The 18,609-nt window shown below is 48.9% G+C and overlaps 4 protein-coding genes across 4 annotated transcripts; 2 read left to right on the top strand and 2 right to left on the bottom strand.

Moving 5' to 3' along the window:
* Positions 1 to 141: 141 nt before the first annotated feature.
* Positions 142 to 3,755, bottom strand: COCCADRAFT_107068 (uncharacterized protein; the record flags this gene model as incomplete). Its single annotated transcript, XM_007718266.1, has 4 exons — positions 142 to 475; positions 611 to 1,532; positions 1,602 to 3,612; positions 3,660 to 3,755. The coding sequence occupies 4 exons, from the start codon at positions 3,753 to 3,755 to the stop codon at positions 142 to 144; spliced, it is 3,363 nt and encodes a 1,120-aa protein (XP_007716456.1).
* Positions 3,756 to 4,694: 939 nt separating this feature from the next.
* Positions 4,695 to 5,987, bottom strand: COCCADRAFT_8523 (uncharacterized protein; the record flags this gene model as incomplete). The annotated part of the gene is made up of 2 exons (XM_007718265.1): positions 4,695 to 5,543; positions 5,613 to 5,987. 2 exons carry the CDS (start codon positions 5,985 to 5,987, stop codon positions 4,695 to 4,697), a joined length of 1,224 nt encoding a protein of 407 aa, XP_007716455.1.
* A 1,440-nt stretch (positions 5,988 to 7,427) lies between these two features.
* COCCADRAFT_8522 (glycosyltransferase family 24 protein) lies at positions 7,428 to 12,153 on the top strand (the record flags this gene model as incomplete). The annotated part of the gene is made up of 5 exons (XM_007718264.1): positions 7,428 to 7,570; positions 7,620 to 7,973; positions 8,023 to 8,854; positions 8,906 to 9,166; positions 9,217 to 12,153. 5 exons carry the CDS (start codon positions 7,428 to 7,430, stop codon positions 12,151 to 12,153), a joined length of 4,527 nt encoding a protein of 1,508 aa, XP_007716454.1.
* Positions 12,154 to 14,120: 1,967 nt separating this feature from the next.
* On the top strand, positions 14,121 to 17,282 carry COCCADRAFT_40355 (uncharacterized protein; the record flags this gene model as incomplete). Its single annotated transcript, XM_007718263.1, has 3 exons — positions 14,121 to 15,075; positions 15,139 to 16,939; positions 16,979 to 17,282. The coding sequence occupies 3 exons, from the start codon at positions 14,121 to 14,123 to the stop codon at positions 17,280 to 17,282; spliced, it is 3,060 nt and encodes a 1,019-aa protein (XP_007716453.1).
* Between the last annotated feature and the right edge of the window lie 1,327 nt (positions 17,283 to 18,609).

The following is an 18,609-nucleotide window of genomic DNA, read 5'->3' as shown; positions in this document are numbered from 1 at the left end:
TAAAGTGTGGATATGAATCATGCGAAATGGTATATGTACATGTGGTGCCGTGTGTAAACTGTATGGTAGCTTGACTTGTCAATAAGATCCATGAATAAACTCCCCATCTCCTGCCTTTTCCTTCACCGCAATCATCATCAATCAGATCCGGTCACGACGCTTTGGTTCCACCCTCTTACTCCAGTTCTTCGGGGCAAACTCAACCGGTAATCCCGAGTGCCGTGTGCATCTTGCCTTTGTCGAGCCTGTCGAGCTGGTCGAGCCCGTTGAAGCTGTCGAGCTCTGTCTGCTACCCCTACCCGGATCAATGGATGTCGCCCTATTTTCAAGATTGGCAGCAGTATCTTGCGCCTTGCTTGTTCGTGCCTGTTTCTTTGGCCGCTTGCTAGAGTCCAAGTTGTCTTCACTTGTGCGTTTAACTTGAGCTGGCTGTAGTATAGACTTTGCTTTACAATCCACTGGGGTTAGAGAAAGCCTACTCACAGCACTGCTGAGTATATGTTCCAGATGAGAAAAGCCATCGTCATGCTTGGGAGAGCTCTGGTCCAAGGAGTCATCTGCATCCTCAACTGAAGTCAGGAATGTTTCGGCAGTCCCGGTCGATGTAAACTCTAGGTCGTTGCTTTCGACGGCTCGAAGCAATCCTAACCCGATAGCAAGACCCACCTTGCGAGCCACGCCATTACCGGCAATTCTCCACTGGTCTTTAATTGTTCCAATGATCGGCTCAGTATCATCTATACCCTGCGTGCGGCGAGCCTCCTGGAGACTGAGAGATCGGCTTTCTTCCCAATGCATAACAGCACCATTCCTGGCGTCAGAAATGCACGCACTTGTTGTAATTGTGGGCACTAAACCAGCTTTTTTTATCCTTTGGTAGGATTTGCCAATCTCTCTTGTCCTGCGTAAATGGGGCGGAACACGCCCAAGCTCTTCGGCCTCTTTGTACCCACAGTCGGGGGGTTGTTTTGGTATACAATCCAAAAGAGGTCTATCTTTCCTAGTCGGTACATTAGGGACTCGGTGGTCCGGATATGCTATACATGTTTGTCCGGCGCCATATTCAATATCGGGCAACCCGGAACTAACAGTCTGCGCAGGGACATGATAAAAAGGCGTTGGGTAATACTGACGCTCAGCACAGAATTCTCCGTTGGGTAGTTGGCCTAGGCTTCTTCCGCGGACTTCCTCGTCGGATCGGCTGTGGGTGTGATAAGGCTGCATAATTAGCTGAAGACCGGGAGCCGCTATGGTGAGTATTGCGCGCGAGCGTCTCTGTGGGCTGCCATAATTCCAGGAGTCCATAATATACTGGTTCACTTGATAGCCAAATGATACCAGGCAAGCCACCACCTGCGATAGCGCTGAACCGGCCCGTTCTGAACCGGCCCGCTCTGATGAAATGTTCAGCACGTTCTCCAAAACGCCGTACAATGGTCGGTAAAGATCCACAAAAGAGCAGAATGTACTAACGAGAGATGCGTTGAGCAGTGAGTTCGGGCTAAAGGGGCTTTGCTGAAGTCCAGAGAACGCTGTGAGAACTATTAGCAAAGTACCAAGCTAACCAATTATTAAGTAGTGGAACTACTCAGTATACATACCGACGCAAGGACATCCTGCAGCAATAAAGTCTACATCACCAACTCTAGCAATAAAGCTTGTGTCGCCCTTGAGCGCTGAATCGAGAAAAGTGTTTACTGAGCCACAGTAGAGACAAACTGTTGAAGAATTCTTGATGTTCGCCTGTTGCGTCCGGATAGCATGTTGACTGGAGTCAACAATGGTACGAAATTCTATAGCGCTACCTTCTTCGAGACCTCTGTCTAGCAACCCACCACCACTGAAAATGCTGAGGCCTCTAAGTTTGTTGTCTAAACCCATCTTTGTGCGTTCGTGCATATTCCATGGCAAGCGCCGAAGATATGAGAGCCTCTTCTGTCCATCCTTGTTGACACTCAATCCCATTGAGATGAACCATAGGTCGCCCGCCCCTTGCCGGTTGTAAGGGAAGGGCACCTTGTTAGCCGTGATGTCTGATCTTAAGACGAATCGTATGGAACAGTGACGCTGTATCTGACTAGTTTTCGTCTCGAAATATTCATCCGTGAGTACCAATTCATTTGGAGCGATACTTGATCGTTGCAGATCCTTGCCCAGCTCAGCGCAATCACGCCCGAGTCGTAACAGCTTCCGCACAGTCACCGACCCCTTCTTTTCGTCAATATATTGGATAATGACCGGCTCTAGTAACCGCTGATCTGGTGGTGGTGTTAGATAAACAGTGTCGCCAGACCTGTACATAGTAGCGACATTTGTACGAGTTTCCTTGTGACAAGAGCAAATCTTGTCATTGTCCTTCATACTCACAAATGAGCTCCCGTTGTGGATGTACTTTTGCCTGACGAAAAGATGCTTCGTATTGATAACTGAAGGGCACCATTCGACGTCGTATTTTCCCTTGACTTCAGTGGATAGCAGCGCTCTTTCTGTGCAATTGCAATTGTCCGATAGAAACACTTCGTTTTGCAATGGATAGTAGGCTTTGGCAATATTTGTATCATGAGGCCAATACAGCCACACGACAAACAGTTGCTGAACACCGTTTTCGAGAGTTTCAGTGCGTTGGACATATGCCAGCCAATCTCGCTTCGTATGTTTCCACAGTTTAACGTCTGCCTCATCTGGGACTACAGCAACCACATCTCCAACCATAACCGGCGATGCTCCATATGGCTGGCAGCCTTTAGACAACTCGGCATAGGGAAGTGACGCTGACGATATCGTCAAAAACCCAAGTTTTCTTTTCCTGTATTCGTGCTTGTCAAGGACGTGCTTAGAAGGAGCTTGCGGTCGGATTTTCTTCCCGAAGTACATATCTTGAAAACAAGCATGAACAGCTGGTGTCGCAACTGTCTGCTGAGGGTCTGTCTTTCGTGGTATATTAGGCGTGACAGCTTTCGCCATGCACTCAACCCATAATGGCTGCCTGACAAACTGATCGGAATTTGGCTGATGAGAGGCTTCCTTGTACAGGTACTCGGTGTATGTCACAACAGCAACTCGGAAGTCCGTTTGATTTCGAAAAGCCGCATGCCAGTTTTCAAAATCGCGATTGTCGCTAAAACAATGCTTCAGGAAGGTGTGGAAGTCTGTACGGAAGCAGCCTAACGAGCGCGAAGAGCCTTCCATGTAATTAAGAACGTGCTTTCCAAGCTGAGCTATCCAGAGGAAGGCATCCTGGAGGCGCCGATATTGTGGTGTAGGTTCAGTGAGCTGATACCAGATATCGTATTCATTGTCATTCGCCGCCATTTCAGACTGGATATAGGACGTGACCTCTGGATTTTGTTTGTCCGTGTAGTCTTTGATAGAGCACCGCTGGAATGGTACACCCTTTACATAGTGCTCGACATTTCCTAGGCGCACAAAGCCATCGAAGCAGAGTTTCTTGTTCAATGGAAGCCCAAGAAAATGCAAGCTGGCTAGCTCGTATGCTCTTTTTTCGTAATCCGGAGAACGATATATTTCGAAGTCATGTAAGTCAGCGACTAGGCGTTGCTTTCCGGATTTGTGCCCATCGTTTGTAGTTCGTATGCGTCGTTTCCATTCAATCTTGTCAGAGTCAGTGTGCTGAAAGATTGCGTAGTGATTCTTCTTACCTTGATGTCATGGATAGCGTCTAGTTCTGCTGTCGCGGGCACTGGTGGCGACCAGTCAGTAGCTTGGGATTGAGCGAAATCGCTCGAGGTTGACATGTTAGCTTCCGGTTTCTGTGTGGAAACTTATTGAATGTCGCTGCTTGCGCAAGGCACATGCAAAACAAAGCGTTGCGTGTGTTGTACAGTAGAGCGCAAGAAAGATTCTGTGACGACCGCTCTAAAGTATCTGGAAACGAAGGTGATAAGCAAGGTAGCATCTCCCTGAACGGGGTAGAAGGTGGGAGAGACGGAGAAGGCAAAAGTGAAAGTGGAAGTAAGGCCGGGGACGGAAACGAAAGCAAAGGTGAGAGTGAAATGGATAGAGCAAGCGACGCCAGTAGTAAACAAACAGCAAGCAGTGCGCCAACCGGGTCAAATACCAACAAACAAACAGGTTGGTAAACAGCTTGTCCTAGGACTGAGTGCAACTGCACAACTGGTTGTGAAACGGTTCGGGTAGCAAGAAGTTGTGGAAGAAAGGAAGTGTTTGCTTGGAAGTAATTGGTAGAAAGTGGGAGGTGCATTGGCCACTCAGTCCGGAAGGTGGAAGTGAAGGAACCATGACTGTGTGTCTTGCAGTATTTTCTTTGTACTTTACCAGCGAGAGTGTAATATTTGCGCGTAGTGATGGAGCAGGAAGATTAGTATTTGCCAGGACAAGCATGTGATGAGCGTGTGTGATACCAATCATATAGCCGTAGGCAGGATTAGCGCACCTTCACCACAAGGAAACTGACAAGCACGTGCACAGGACGAGAAGAAGTGAGAGAAAGATGTACAGATTTGAGATCTATCATACAAGGAAACAAATATGTATATGTATGTGAGGTATCTAGGTAACGTCATGTATGCCCCATGCTCAATCCATGTCCGGTTCAGGGTAGCAAAAAAACCCGTATGTGGTGCCATTAATCTCGCAAGAAAACGCCATCGAAACGCCTATTATTTTTGGTTCGGCCTGCATGCCGCAAGCACGCATAATCATCAAATGCTCATTCAGTTGTCATGCGGGGCATAGTCCCAAATGTGGCTCGAATCGTACGACTCAGTCTCTTCCTTTCTAGCTTTAGGGTCTTCGCCCCTCTTCTTCGCCGCATCTCTCAGCTCGTCGAGTTCGCGGTCCATAACCAAAAGCTGGGCTCTGAGCTCGCCAAACCTCTTCTTCTCGTCTTCAGTGAGGGGAGAATCTTTGCCATCCTTCTCTGCCTCCTTTTCCTTCTTCTGGTAGCCGTCGTATTCGGTGAACTTTTCGTTGCGCGCATCTTGTTTCTTGAAGTATTCGTTGAATTTAGCCAGGCCACCAAAGCAGTAGCCGTAGCCGTCGCAGTAGCATGTGTTCATGGCTGGACAATGTACTTCGTGGCCGGTGAAGATGTAGTGCCAGATGTATTCGAAGATGCGGCCGGAAAACTGATCGTCCATGCCTGTAGTTAGGAGCCATTTACGGTAGTGAATGAAGCGCTCAATGGGCACTTCTTGGATGCGCTGGCGCGAAACGGCGAATTGGGCGCAGCAGATTCCCGAGATGGAGGGGGGGATGGGCGCGCCGGGGTGGATCTCCTCCCAAACCTCCTTTCGCCAATAGATTTCCTCGGGTTTGTGGAAGAAGTCAAAGTCGCCGCCGGGACGGTCCATGTGTATCCAGTCGGGACAGCCGGGTTCGTGGTGGCAGCGAACGTTCATGTAGCCCATGCGGGCAACGCGGTCATGGTTGAGGCGCTTGATCATTTGGGCGGAGTCGAGACCGAGGAGCATGTTGTTGTGCCATGCGTGGCGGTGGGCGTGCATGAAGATGACGGTGTCGGGAAGGTCATTGTAATGGTCGATGATGTAGGAGAGGTACACCTGGAGCGCGCGTGTCAGCCTGCATGTACGCGCAATAGGAACACACGTGTAAAAAAAAGGGGATCATACCATGGCCTCGCGGCCCTTGTTCTTGGGGATCTTGTGCTCGGCATCTGGATTGTCGACTTCGTAGACTACGAGAGGCGCATCGGGAATCTCGGTTTCCATCCAGCTAATGTCCTCCTTCTGGGTCTTGGGGACGACAATCTTGTACGTGTAGTTGCTTCCCGGGGGCTTGCGCACAGGGTCGGAGAAGCGCAGGGGCAGGCCAAAGTCGAGAGGGTCGCCGCGCAGCGAGGGACGGTTGCCCGGTGGTGAGGTCTGGGGCTTCCATGTTGCCAATGACGGGCCTGCACCAGGGACAGCATGCAGGTACCACCACACCAAGGTGAGGGCGAGAAAGACAAAGACAAAGGGAATGATCCTAGGCGGGCCGCTGAGCATGATGGCGGAGATGGCGGAGAGGGATGGGGCAGGTGGATTCACGGCATTGGAGAGTGGATGAGCGTGGGCAGACAGATGAAGCATGCAAAACACGGGCGGAGACAGACGCCGTCGTCAGCGTGGCCGGGGTGGGTGGTGGTGGAGCAGGCCGTCGTATACGTATCGTGTTTGGCGTCGTCACTGGCCCACCCGCACGCCCGCCCTGTCTGTCCACCGTTAGGGCCCAGCCAGACGCGCACGCTTATCCCCCACTATGCCCTTAGCATCCGGCCTGGCGCAACATCTTGGCAGGGCCACCATGCATGTCATGTTTTCAGCTCGGTCTTATGTGTGTGTGGATACGTAAGCATACCGTTGGCGAGTCGTCATCTATGGATGTTGCTGCTTTTCCACTGCTATACTGTGCTGGGATGGATGTAAGTGGATAAAGTAAGCATGCTCATAGCCTGTTTGGTTGACATACACATAGCAAGACTCGGTACTACCATCTAAAAGTCCATCAAAAGTAGTTCGTTGAGAAACACATGGAATTGGTCCAAATGACACAGCTACACACCAATCATTTGCCTGCCGGAACGCGTTCTTCCAAAAGATAGTCTGTGGCACGGATGCTTACTCACAACTATTTTTGTACCCTTCACGCCATAAACCTTTCGTTCAATGTCATCGTGCACAAGGCAAGAAAAGGACCGACAAATAGCCTTCTGGAATCTCTACCAGGCTGACCTAAGATTTGGAGAGTACCCGTTCAATGTCATCGTGCACAAGGCAAGAAAAGGACCGACAAATAGCCTTCTGGAATCTCTACCAGGCTGACCTAAGATTTGGAGAGTACCAAACAACTCAACGACTTTCCATGACTTTCGACGTAGACGAGAAAAAACCTCTATAATTAGCCTCTCTATAGCCGTTGTACTGGTTACCCTTCAGCGGCTTATGAACTATCGCCGCCCCCGAAGAGAGTTGTATTGCATTGTTGCGCTGCCAAAGCTTGGAGCATATGGCGTACCAGCTGAAGCGGTGGTAGTGTAGTGTGTCACGTGACTGAGCGCGTAGCCTTCCGTCGGAACCATTCCGAGGCAGGGCCCGATAAGATAAGACAGCCGCATCGCTTTGGGTAACAACCGCCCGCCGTACCAAATGCTGTCGCGCCCGTCAATCCAAGATACGTCGTCAAGACATTGAGCTGTCAAGTCCCTGCTCAAGGAGAGCCGCTGTCTCTTTCTGAAGACAAAAGGTACGCTGGACTTACCAAACCACACCCAGCACTGTGCATCACACCACACTCTGTTTTGCGTGCGCGTTTCGTCAGCCAAGTTATGCTACACGTTGCATCTTCTTAACATCGAGAGTTGACCTTTCGACACAAACACCAAACCCAGCCTGGTTACATCACACACTACTACAAAGTGCTATAGCGATTGGATAAAGCCCGGCAGTATGAGAGCTTCGGCCTCTATCCTGGGTGCAAAAGCACTATTTGTGCTGACTACATTCCGGCACATGGGCACATTGGCCAGTCCCAGTATCAACGTCGCCTTGCGGGCTGCCTTCAATCCTGCACCATTTCTGGTTGAGCTACTGTAAGTAGCTCCCAAAGTGATATTGCATACACAACCTAATTACCTACAGAGAAACTGCAGCTGAGGAGAACGCGACCGCATACTACCCCATTCTTGACCGAGTTGCTGAGGGCTACTTCGACGACAAGACCACCGACCAGGAGCTATATACAGCCTTTGTCGACCTTCTGTATGCCGATGGCCACATTACTCAGCGAGAAGCCCTTGCCTCCTTCGAGTTTGCACTTTCAGTTCGGTCGGCCGCGCCACGCATCGAGGCACACTACCAGTTCTACAATACTTCAGTAGAGCCTTCCTTGTCGGCAAAGCAAACAGAAGCATGTGATCTATGGGTCTCATTTCATGGAAAACAATATTGCTCGGTACATCTGGATGAGCCCTTTGGGGACATTGCAACTGAACGGTCCGTACCACGTTGTTCTTGGGAAGACGAGGCGCTGACGGATGGACAGTACATACCAACTACCCTTTGACCGCATACTTGGCAACAGCTCAGCTTTACCCGCCATTCTCTATGCCGACATCACTGCTCCAAGATTCAAAAAATGGCACAAGACACTGAGCACCACCGCCAAGCAAGGAAAGACATCATACCGTATCAGGCACAAGCCATCCCCCAAGGCGCCCACATCACCACTAGTAGTCAATGGATATGGTGTTGCCCTTCAGTTGAAGCGGACCGACTACATTGTCATTGACGACAGGCAGGCGGCCGAGAGCGACAAGAACGCTGCACAGAAAACAATGGACACAGGTTTGAACGACGAAGAAGATGTTGCCGATCTTAAGCCTCTTTCCAAAGACGAAGTATCCGATCTCGGACTCAAGGCTGCTAGCTTTGTGCTCCAGAGCGAGGATTCCATGAATACTCTTCTGAAGCTCGTTCAGGACTTTCCCAAATACTCGTCCATTATCGCTGCCCACAACGCTTCTGATGAATTTCTTCAAGGCCTCGAAAAGAATCACGATCAATGGTTGATGGGCGGCATCAATCTCATCGTAGTCAACGGCCTAACCATTCCCACTCGTGACGTCAACCCATATTCGTTGTTGGCGCACCTGCGCCGCGAGCGGAAACTCATCAACGGTTTTCGCAGCCAGGGTCTCTCGGTTTCTGAAGTCGTATCCCTCTTGTCGCATGTAGCCATCGCACAAACCAACGCAGGTGACTCCCCACAGCGCTATGACTTTAGGGATACGGCCGAAGGTGGCAACGTCATCATCTGGCTCAATGACATTGAGAAGGACCCGGCGTATGAGGACTGGCCCAGCAGCCTCCAAGCTGTAAGTGCCACCTGATGTTGTCTATGCTCTTGAATTGACCAATTCTTTTAGCTACTGCAAAGGACATTCCCTGGGCAGCTTCCATCCTGCCGCAGAGACATTCATAATGCCATTCTGTTCGTTGACTTAACATCCATCCAGGACGTGACGACTCTCCTTGACACCATCTTCAATCTGATCAGACGTGGCATTCCGTTGCGTTGGGGTATCGTCCCTCAGTCTGGCTCTTCTGAAGCTATCGAGCAGGCCAAGATAGTCTATCATCTGCTGGATGCTTATGGAGTCTCCGCAGTGGAAGTATATCTGCAAGCAGTATGGGTTACCTCCCTTCCATAAATGCCTAACACTAACATACGACGCAGTCCATGGACGGCAAGAAGCTTGCACAGCCTGATCAGGCCATATTTGATGCGACAGTTAAAACCTCAACCTTGCTCGATGAGCGTACAGCCCTTTCATTTCAAGATGTCCTCACTTCAGAGGATTTGGACCAACGCATTGCAGACTCCAAGCAGTACGTGAGTCGCTTGGCTGGGGAAGGCCCGCAACCACCAATTCTGATAAACGGTGTTGCTATTCCTGGGAATGAGGAGTGGCTCTCTAGTCTCAGCAAACGAATCACCTTCGATCTTCGGGAAATTCAAAAGGCAATATTTGAAGGCAACTTCAATGAAGATAGCTGGGTTCCACAGCATTTCCTTGCCCAGGCTGCTAGTAGGCGCAATCCCTATATTATTCCAGAGGATGAGAAGAACGTTACGCTCATCAACATGGCTGAGTTTGAAAACACTCACAGCCATGTATACAGCAAAATGCCACGAGTTCATGCCTCTGAGTCTTCGAGCAAAAGCGACTGGGTACATATCACCCTCACTGCTGATTTTGACTCTGAGTATGGCTCGGGCCTGCTCAAGTCCCTGGCAGTTTTCCGCGAGGCCAACCCGAACGCTGAGATTGTCTTGATACACAATCCTGCCGCTGACGCCGAAAAGTCGGGCTTGTCACAAGATATCCTTGAGTCTTCTTCCAAAACGGGTGACAAATTCACAGTAGACACCTTGCTGGAGCTGCTGGCTCGCGAGCCCAGCTCCGTCTCTTTCCCAGAAGAGTCACGACTATTCTGGAAGGCAGCCGAGCCAATATACGAAGCTCTTGGTATAAAGCCAGGCCAAAATAGCATTATTGTCAATGGACGTCATCTAGGCCCTATTCCAGAAGATATCAAGTTCACCAAAGATGATCTGGAAGGACTGGTGTCCTACGAGATGAGCAAACGCGCTGAGCCCTTGAGCAAAGCATTGGACGATCTTGGTCTTTTGAATAAAATCGAGTCGCCTTTCAGTATCGCCAAGATACAATCATTGGTTGCTTTGTCAACTATATCGGATGTGCCGGAAGGTATCTTTGAACAGATTTCGACAGTCAGGAGAAATGACAACGAAAAGTGGAATACTGAACACACCGCCATTGTCAAAGGCGACAAAGACAAGGCCGTGTTCCATATTGTGGCATCGATCGATCCGGCTACTGAGGTCGCCCAGAAATGGGTTCCCATTTTGAAAACCTTAGGCGACATGGAGGGTGTTCATCTGACATTGTATTTGAATCCCAAGAGCAACCTTCAAGAGCTTCCTATCAAGCGCTTCTACAGATATGTTCTAGAAGCCCGACCTCATTTTAATCCGGACGGATCTGTTGGTAACTTGAGCGCACGCTTCTCCGGTATTCCCAAGGAGGCACTACTGAATCTTGGTATGGATGTGCCTCCTTCATGGCTAGTCGCTCCAGAAGAATCCATGTATGATCTTGACAACATCAAGCTCAGTACTATCCCAGTTGGTTCTAACGTCGACGCTGTCTATGGACTGGAAAGTATTCTGATCGAAGGTCACTCTCGCGACACCACCAACGGTGGACAGCCACCACGCGGGGCTGAGGTTGTCCTAGCCACCGAGAAAGACCCGCACTTTGCCGATACCATCATCATGGCTAACCTTGGCTACCTCCAATTCAAAGCCAACCCTGGATTCTACAATATTCAGCTGAAGAACGGTCGGTCCCAGCAAGTCTTCAATCTCGATAGCGCTGGTCCAATCAGCTGGGCCCCTCAGCCTGGTGACGAGACTATCGAGATTGCCCTCATGAGCTTCCAAGGAGCTACCATCTTCCCGCGACTGTCTCGCAAGCCTGGTCAGGAAACTGCTGACGTGCTTGCTCCAGAGGAGTCTCTTGCTTCCGAACTGGTTGGCAAAGGCGCACAGAAAGTCAACCAATTCCTTGGTAAGATCGGTCTCAACTTTGACTCTGAGAAGGTCTTACAAAAGGGCGCCGATCTGCTGTCAGGAAAGGCAGTGAAGAAGGGCACGCAAGCGGATATCAACATCTTCTCGGTCGCCTCGGGCCACTTGTATGAGCGTATGCTGAACATCATGATGCTGTCCGTCATGAAGCACACAAAGCATACAGTCAAGTTCTGGTTCATTGAGCAATTCCTTTCGCCAAGCTTCAAGTCGTTCCTGCCGCATATGGCCGTCGAGTACGGCTTTGAATACGAGATGGTCACGTACAAATGGCCACATTGGCTCCGCCAACAGTCGGAGAAGCAACGCGAGATTTGGGGCTACAAGATTCTCTTCCTCGATGTCCTGTTCCCTCTCGACCTCGAAAAGGTCATCTTTGTAGATGCGGATCAAATCGTCAGGACAGACATGTACGAGCTTGTGCAGCATGACCTTGAGGGTGCACCCTACGGCTTTACCCCCATGGGCGACTCTCGCACCGAAATGGAAGGCTTTCGTTTCTGGAAGACCGGCTACTGGGCTAACTTCCTCCGTGGCCGTCCCTACCACATCTCCGCCCTCTACGTCGTCGACCTCGTTCGCTTCCGCCAACTCGCCGCAGGCGACCGCCTCCGCCAACAATACCACGCCCTATCCGCAGACCCCAACTCGCTCTCGAACCTCGACCAGGATCTGCCCAACAACATGCAATTCAACCTCCCCATCCACAGCCTCCCTCAAGAATGGCTCTGGTGTGAAACTTGGTGCAGCGACGAGGACCTCGCCAAAGCAAAAACAATTGATCTATGTAATAATCCTCAAACTAAAGAACCGAAGCTTGACCGTGCAAGAAGACAGATTCCAGAGTGGAATGTGTATGATGAGGAGATTGCGGCGCTGGCGAAGAGGGTGAAGGGCGAGCAGGAACTCAAGGGCTTGGTGGATGTGCAAGAGCAGGAGCAGCTGAGAGAGAAGAAGGAGAAGGATGCTGAGAGGGTTATTGAACATAGTGAGTTGTAGGCTGGATATGTGTGTGTGTATAGAATACGTGGATATAGCGGATATGAGACGTTTTTCACTGTGTTAGGATGAGTTTCAAAAGAGTTGAGAGTGTGAAGACCGTTTTCTGCGTACAGTTTATATCATGAATGTAGATGTTATCAAGGTGTCCCAGTGGCATGCAACCGTTTTTCTTTTTCGTCTTCCTAGAGCTTGGCTTTTCTATCTTGACTTATGTATCATACATTAAGGTGCTGATCGCTTTGTGGGCTGGCTGATGTGCAACTGGGACGACGTACTGGAGTCGTGTGAGTCTGGCATTATTGGCGAGTGGATGTAGAAGTAGTGTTATCGTAACGAACGCAGTAGGTAAGTATCCAGATGTTCAAAGTGTGGTTAGTACTAATGAGAGTCTGTGTCCAGTTCTGTAGAAGAGAACCCTCGTATTATTTAACAAGACTATCCGATCTCGTCTGCTTCGTCGACTCACGGGTGTAGGCTGTGGCAGCGTAAACTTGTTTGGGAGAGTCTGGATTGTTGTTTTGGAGTAAGTAGTTCTTGCGCAATGTCCTTGTGTTTCCTCGGGCGTCGTAGGTGTGAGAACACGCACGTTGGGGGGGTATTCGGCTGCTTGTGCTTGCGATCTGGGGCGCGATGGCTTTGTAGGATGGGGTGCTGTGATGTTGTTGTTTTGGGGGATGGTGATGACGAGTATGTGGGTGGTTTGAGGTATAAGGATTTGGAAGGGAGGGTGGGTGAACTTGGTTGTAGGGGTTTATCTGGTACGGCTGGGAAGTTTGAGAGTAGGTAGTGTGGAGATTGGGAGACGGCGAGTGTGAATGCGGGTCGAGATGTGACTGTATTACGGTGATGTAGGTGACTGGAGTGTTCGGGGGTGATATTTTATTTAGTGAACAGTGCTGACAAGCGACAAAAAAGGTAGTTTTATCGATGTCCTGGTTGTATGGCCCGGACACTCTATCATCCAGCTGTGTATCAACAATCTCCATGTATCTTTTTCCTGTGGCAAAAGACAGTGCGCACCTGCTAAGTTTGTCTCCAAAAGTAATGTCGATGCAAGGTTCATTAAGAAGTATCTCGACAACGTCTAGATGGCCATACCGCGCTAGTGTAACCAAAGGCGTTTGCTGGTCGACACTGACTCCAGTGGAATTTGGGCTATCCTGAAGCACCATCTTAATCTACTTTAGAGAAGGTATCTTTTTTGCTTAGAATAGAGACCGCACTTTGCTTGCATGTCTGTCGAAAACTTTCATTTCTTGAATCTCGGTAAGCAGTGCTGATAGGTTGGAAGAATCTGGAAACGAGTATTCCATGTTTCTTTTGAACTAACGGTATTCCAGCTATGTTACAAAATTGCGGTTGGAGTTCGTTACTAGTTTCTTAAATCCATGTTGGAGTGGCCTTGGGGAGATATCTCCACATAGTGAGTAGTGCTCTCAAAAACATTACAACCTGGTACCTAATAGTTCTCAAGTTTGGATCTTAGTTAAATTTTCGTACAGAACTACCCTGGTTGTGGCTTGCCTATATAACTATTGTGAGGACAACTCCGAAGCGAGACCCAAGCCAGCGAGACACGATAGCAAAGCTTAGCTTGCATTAGTCTACATCAGCGAGTTTACAGGTTTGCTAGCAGTGCTCCAGAAGCATTTACAACCGTGCGTACAGAAGCGCCTCGAACTGGGAAAGATTAACTTACCAGCTAACTAGCTATTCTTCCTTCCATTCTCGCCCCCAACTTTATCCGCCGCTTCCTTGAAGCTCGGCCAATAATAGAGGCTGATTTTCAGCCTCGTTGAGAGCAGGTTCGTACTTCAAAAAGTGGGGAGTGCCTTTGCTCAGCCTGCTTCACCATGTCCGCATCCCCTTCTGCAACCCTCACTTTGTTCGATCCTGAAAACACGGTGTCAACGTGAGCTAGCACGCCTTTGAGACCTCTCTTTCCTTCCAAAAAACGCCTGGAAATGGCATCTCAGCTATGTCTAGAGGACTACACCGTAGGGTGGGTCTGCGCCCTCCCAGTCGAGCTGGCAGCCGCGGAAGAATTTCTCGATGAGGAGCACGAGACCCCTCAATACGATGCCCGCGATACAAATATTTACACCTGTGGAAGAATTGGCAATCACAAGGTCGTGATCGCTTGCCTGCCCGAAGGCCAGATAGGCACCAACTCAGCTGCAGCAGTCGCCGTGCAGATGAAGTCGACTTTCACCTCAACCCGCTTTGGTCTAATGGTCGGCATAGGAGGCGGCGTTCCCACCGAGGATACTGATGTGAGACTTGGTGATGTCGTGGTCAGCAAGCCACATAAGACACATGGTGGAGTTGTCCAGTATGACTCTGGGAAAGCTACCCAGACTGGGTTTGAGCGAGTAGGCTCGCTCAACTCGCCGCCTACGATACTCCTGAACGCCGTTGCGAAAGTGAGGGCGAAGCACATGAGGGGAAGAGGCAAGTGGCTGGAATACCATTCTAAACTTGTCACCCTGCCTGCATTTGGGCGCGAAGCTGCTGGTGTAGACGTTCTTTTCGAAGCGGAGTACAACCACGAGGGAGGGGCTACATGTAGAGAATGTAACCAAGATCGTTTGTTAGCTCGAGAACCAAGCCGGCGGGAAGTGGTAGTACATTATGGAACAATCGCATCTGGTAACCAGGTTATAAAGACGGCTGTCGAGAGAGACAGACTTAGCGCAGAGCTTGGTGGGGTGCTTTGTTTCGAGATGGAGGCTGCAGGCCTCATGAACAGCTTCCCTTGTCTAGTGATTCGGGGTATCTGCGATTACGCTGACTCACACAAGAATAAGCAATGGCAGATGTATGCAGCAGGGACGGCAGCAGCTTACGCAAAGGAAGTGCTATCAATGATTCCGTCAGACCAGGTGCAGGCACAAAGGAAGATTGTCGACGTTCTCTCTAGTCAGTCTAACGGGTTTTCGTAGTTGTCGTGCAAAGCAATACTAATACTTACAAACATGTTAGACCTCCAAGACACTGCAGCAAAGCACCAGGTTATTGCAGAAGAGCATTTAGACATTGTGCGGGAGCATTTAGAGATGCAACACACAGTACGCGAGAAAGAGTGCCTCCAGTTATTTCGTCTTACCAAGAGCACTCAGGATGCCACCTACGAGTGGTATAAGGATCGCATAGAAGACCGGGTAGAAGGCACATGCAATTGGTTTCTTGAACACATCCACTTCCGGGAATGGCTCAAACAAGTCTCGGGGCCGCTGTTAGTCTCCGCAGACCCTGGGTGTGGTAAGTCAGTCTTAGCCAAGTATCTAGTAGACTATGTCTTACGAGATTCGGTGACTGTCTGCTACTTCTTCTTCAAAGATCGGGACCAGAATACTGCCCGCCAAGCGCTCTGCGCTCTGCTACACCAACTCTTCTGCCAGAAGCCAGCTTTACTTAAGTATGCTATGAAGCACTACGAACAGAATGGCAAGGGTTTAGTCAACTCAACAAAGTCGCTCTGGGCAATCTTGGAAAACGCAGTGCAAGACAGTAGAGCAGGACCTATCATCATACTTCTAGATGCTTTGGATGAGTGTGCCGAGTCAGAGTTCGAGGATCTAATGCGCAACATCGAGAACCAGTCTCGCAACAGTCATGGAAAACTAAGATATCTCATGACGAGCCGACCATACCAGCAGATTGTGAGGAGATTTCAAGGTCTAATTAAGTCTTTTCCGCACATCCACATACCCGGGGAAGAGGAATTGGAAACCATCAGTCATGAAGTCAACCGTGTTATCGAGAACCAGGTTAGACAGTTAGCAAAGGACGAACTACTTTCAAAGGAAATTGAAACTGCTCTACGAGATGCATTGCTTGAGATCGAACACCGCACCTACCTTTGGGTGTATCTAGTATTTAACTATTTGAAGTCTGAAGGATTTAAGAAGACTAAGAAGGGAGTTTGCTCAGCTATCAAATCGCTACCAAGAACTGTCAGCCAGGCGTATGAGAAGATTTTGAGCAAGTCTAAAGATCAGCCAATAGTCCGCAAGGTTTTGACCACCCTGTTGGCCGCAGCGCGAGCATTCACGGTTTTAGAGCTGAATATCGCCACAGAGATACAAGGGACTACACAATCATGGCAAGAGCTGGATCTTGAAAGCGAAGAAGATTTCAAATGTCGTCTGAGATCTTGGTGTGGGCTGTTCGTCTCAGTCTATCAAGGAAAGGTCTATTTTCTTCATCAGACCGCTCGCGAATTTCTCATCGCGGATGTGTCACCATCTGCCAGCGTGACTCAAAGCGCACAATGGGAACACTCAATTGCAATACAGCACGCGCACAAGATTCTCGCGGAACAGTGTCTACATTACATCGGCTTCTACGACTCGCAAACAAGATCCGAGAGAGATACTCTCGTGCAAAATAGGCAACATCATAGCGCACACAGCTTCTTTGAATACTCTAGTGAGTTTTGGACTATGCATTTCCAGGAAGCCAATTTAAGCAGTGGGAAAGATGCTGCTCTGTTGCAACTTGGATGCAAAGTATCGAATCCGAAGTCTATGTGTTTCTTAAAATGGACTAGAATACAACAACACCGATATACTTCCCGACACTTCAAGGATGCATCCCATCTAACTATTGTGTCGTTGTTCGGACACAATGAAGTTGTCAAGATGCTGCTCGACAAGGGCGCTGACGTTAACGCTCAGGGTGGGTTCTATGGCAACGCGCTATATGCAGCTTCAGAGCAAGGCCACAATCAGGTAGTTAAGATACTGCTTAACGCGGGCGCTGACGTTAACGCACAAGGTGGGTTCTATACCAACGCACTCCAGGCAGCTTCAATAAATAGCCATGAACAGGTCGTCGAGATGCTGCTCAATGCAGAAGCCAACGCCAGTGACTGCGTTAACGACCGAGGTAGATTCTATAGTAGTGCGCTACAGGAAGCTTCATCACAAGGCCACGATCAGATAGCCGAGATGCTTCTCAACGCGGGCGCCAGCTTCAATAGCTACTTCGATTACCTAGGTCAATCATATAGCGACGCTCTAGAGCTAGCTTTATCAAGAGGCGATGATCAAGTAGTCGAGATACTGCTCAACGCAGATGCTCCTTACGAAGAGTCGTATGACAGCGATAGCGACGACTCCTAGCATTGATATCACATATAAAATCAGTAACTCTAATAGTCTAGCTGGCGGCGCTGAAAGGGTGGTAACTTGTGATCTGTACCACTCTGTCTGCTCCTTAAGCTGCACCCCTCTTTATAATTCTTAGTTGGACTAATAGGACTATTTATTTGATGTATGATGTAAAGCAGAGCTATGCGCGCGCTGTTTGTCCCCGGCGGATTATGCGGAGAGATGATATCTTGGCTCGTTTTTGGCTCATATTTTTGCCCGTTTTCTGGCTGGTTTTTGGCACTTTTTTTTTCTTGCTCAATTTACAAGACTTTTTTTTCTTTTGCTTTGAAACCCTTTTATATGCGGGCTAATACCTTTGATAACTTCTGCGGAGGGTCAGTTTTTGAGTTGGTTGGGTTGGTTATTTTTCTTTTAGCTGGTTGGGCTGGTGGAGATTCAGTTGCTCATCACGAGACTATGTGTTATCCGAATATGGAGATTCTTAGAGCTAAGTAGATCGCACTTCTTGTGCAAGAAACCCCCATGGGGACTAATTGCAATGTGCAGCTAGAGCTGTAACAATTCTATTACACCCAAATTAATCTACAAGTTGGCTTTTTAGCTCATGATCTTTTTATCAAAACTATTCAAATGAGAATACACGAAGAGGAAACAACATGTTTATCCTTTGAAAGGCATGTCTCCCAACTATCATTAGGCCCATGCTAGGGTCTCGCTGGAGGTGACATCCATAGGATTTCCAAATTCCTCCGAAATGACTGCAGCATCTTGTCAGGATATTGTGGTCTGCAACTTCGCCGGAACATACGCGTTCTGCCTAAAGTAGATTGTAAAGCTAGCTTCATACAGTCCTGTGAAACGAAAGACGGGGGGCTGTACAAGGGTAAAGCCACTAAAGGCCAAGGTACTGAGAAGGATTGGTGACTTCATGATGCGGTTGATTTATCGATTTGCAAGAAGAGGTAGTAGATAGACGCAAGTGATGTTTCTTGTTGATTGTGAAGCAACGCAAAGCAGGACATCAATTCATATATGTTGTTGTAGTCCTTGAGCTTACAAAAATCTCAACATCTTTGCATATGCTTATTCTTACGTGAGATTTTCGCTTATCTGGGCATTTCCAGAGACATGTTGGAGTATATCATGTCGGGAAGAACATACAGGGGGGCTCGGTCAAAGTAACAAACGCTGAATTAGTGTATCTTCTATATCAACAACATATATCAACCATCACACTGTTTGATAGCTCTTCTCAACCTCTACCGCCGTGATTTCACTACAATCTCAGCTAATTTTTAGAAATTCATTAACCTAATATTGACTCTGTTTGCGGTGT

Source organism: Bipolaris zeicola (assembly GCF_000523435.1).
Source record: "Bipolaris zeicola 26-R-13 unplaced genomic scaffold scaffold_222, whole genome shotgun sequence".
Lineage (NCBI taxonomy): Eukaryota > Fungi > Ascomycota > Dothideomycetes > Pleosporales > Pleosporaceae > Bipolaris > Bipolaris zeicola.
This window is presented reverse-complemented; position numbering and strand designations above follow the sequence as displayed.